Source organism: Topomyia yanbarensis, chromosome 3, assembly GCF_030247195.1.
Source record: "Topomyia yanbarensis strain Yona2022 chromosome 3, ASM3024719v1, whole genome shotgun sequence".
NCBI classification, from domain to species: domain Eukaryota; kingdom Metazoa; phylum Arthropoda; class Insecta; order Diptera; family Culicidae; genus Topomyia; species Topomyia yanbarensis.
The window spans coordinates 320108321-320109404 of NC_080672.1; the positions used below are offsets into that span (position 1 = coordinate 320108321).

At 43.8% G+C, this 1084-nt stretch overlaps 1 protein-coding gene across 1 annotated transcript; it reads right to left on the minus strand.

Annotated features, from left to right (window-relative positions):
* Positions 1-222: 222 nt before the first annotated feature.
* Positions 223-854, minus strand: LOC131690619 (uncharacterized). Its single transcript, XM_058976536.1, has 2 exons — positions 599-854; positions 223-498 (listed from the first exon to the last, which is right to left on the minus strand). Exons 1-2 carry the CDS (start codon positions 852-854, stop codon positions 245-247), a joined length of 510 nt encoding a protein of 169 aa, XP_058832519.1. The 3' UTR covers positions 223-244.
* Positions 855-1084: the final 230 nt, after the last annotated feature.

Consider the following 1084-nt stretch of genomic DNA (forward strand, 5'->3'; position numbering starts at 1 on the left):
TTCAAATCGCTTGCAGCACCCGTCTCAGTCCACTCCGTCGGTTGGTTAGCCTAGACGAGAAATGAAACAGATTTCCTTTACTGCTGAAGGCACTAAGAAGCCTCATTGAAAACTAATCGGCCTAACCGACGTCATCATTGGAAATAAAAATCGAACTAAGCACCACAAGGGGGTTAAATAAATTGCCGCTCTGGCACGATTATATCACAATTTATTCCCGTCTCATTCAAGTTCATGCAGTTTCTCAGATATATCTCGTAAGCTTGGTATAGCTTTGACCGATGAGTCGTTGTCTGCCACCTTTGGGACCTTGACTTTCCAGATTCGAATCTTCCGCATCCCTTTGGTCAATTTGCTGCCGCCGTTGTTGTTGTTGTTGATGATGATGATGGAGGGGACGTTTAATCGTTTTGACAATGGCTTCGAATCCGTTTTGATCATCGGCCCGATACTCCACAATTCGCTGGGAACCGTCCGGTTCATCGAGAGTGTAGGATCCTAGTAAAACGATGAGAAAAGTGTTCATGTTGTTCTCAAAGTGGGATAATTTACGCTCGTAGTGTTGCTTAGGCTCATTACGAAGCCGCAAATAGATTACCTTTGACAATGTCTCCATCCCTCATCTCCCATTGGCTTTTGTGATCACCGGTTAGGGGGTCCTTGACACCATACTCATACTTGTACTTGGGGTAACTGTGATAGTCTTCATATAAATCACTGGCGATCTCTCCCAGATTGTGCTCTTTCAATTGGACTGCTTTGCGAATGCGGTTGGATGCGGATTTCGTCCTAGCTAACGATGGTTCCAACGTGATAAATACTATGGCGGATAGAAGTAGAATTGACTTGAACATTTTAGGAACTGGTGGTGTAACTTCAGCTACCAATCAAAGACTGATGGTGTGTGGCTGATAAGAAAAGTTTTTATATTGAACCAACCCATCCATTCTTCATATTAATTTTATAAGGATGTTACACCCATGTACCAACGCGAAGTCATGCTCTATTGCCTTGCACTAGAACGGGCGAGTCGGCTCACATCCGACACTCGTTGTAGCTTAAACTAGAACTGTCTGATGTTAGA

What these genes read in the sequence shown, in the direction of transcription:
- LOC131690619 (XM_058976536.1), bottom strand. Translation starts at nt 854, where the DNA reads ATGTTCAAGTCAATTCTACTTCTATCCGCCATAGTATTTATCACGTTG. An exon ending in GGATGGAGACATTGTCAAAG is followed by an intron (nt 499 to 598) that starts GTAATCTATTTG and finishes TCGTTTTACTAG; the next exon opens with GATCCTACACTCTCGATGAA.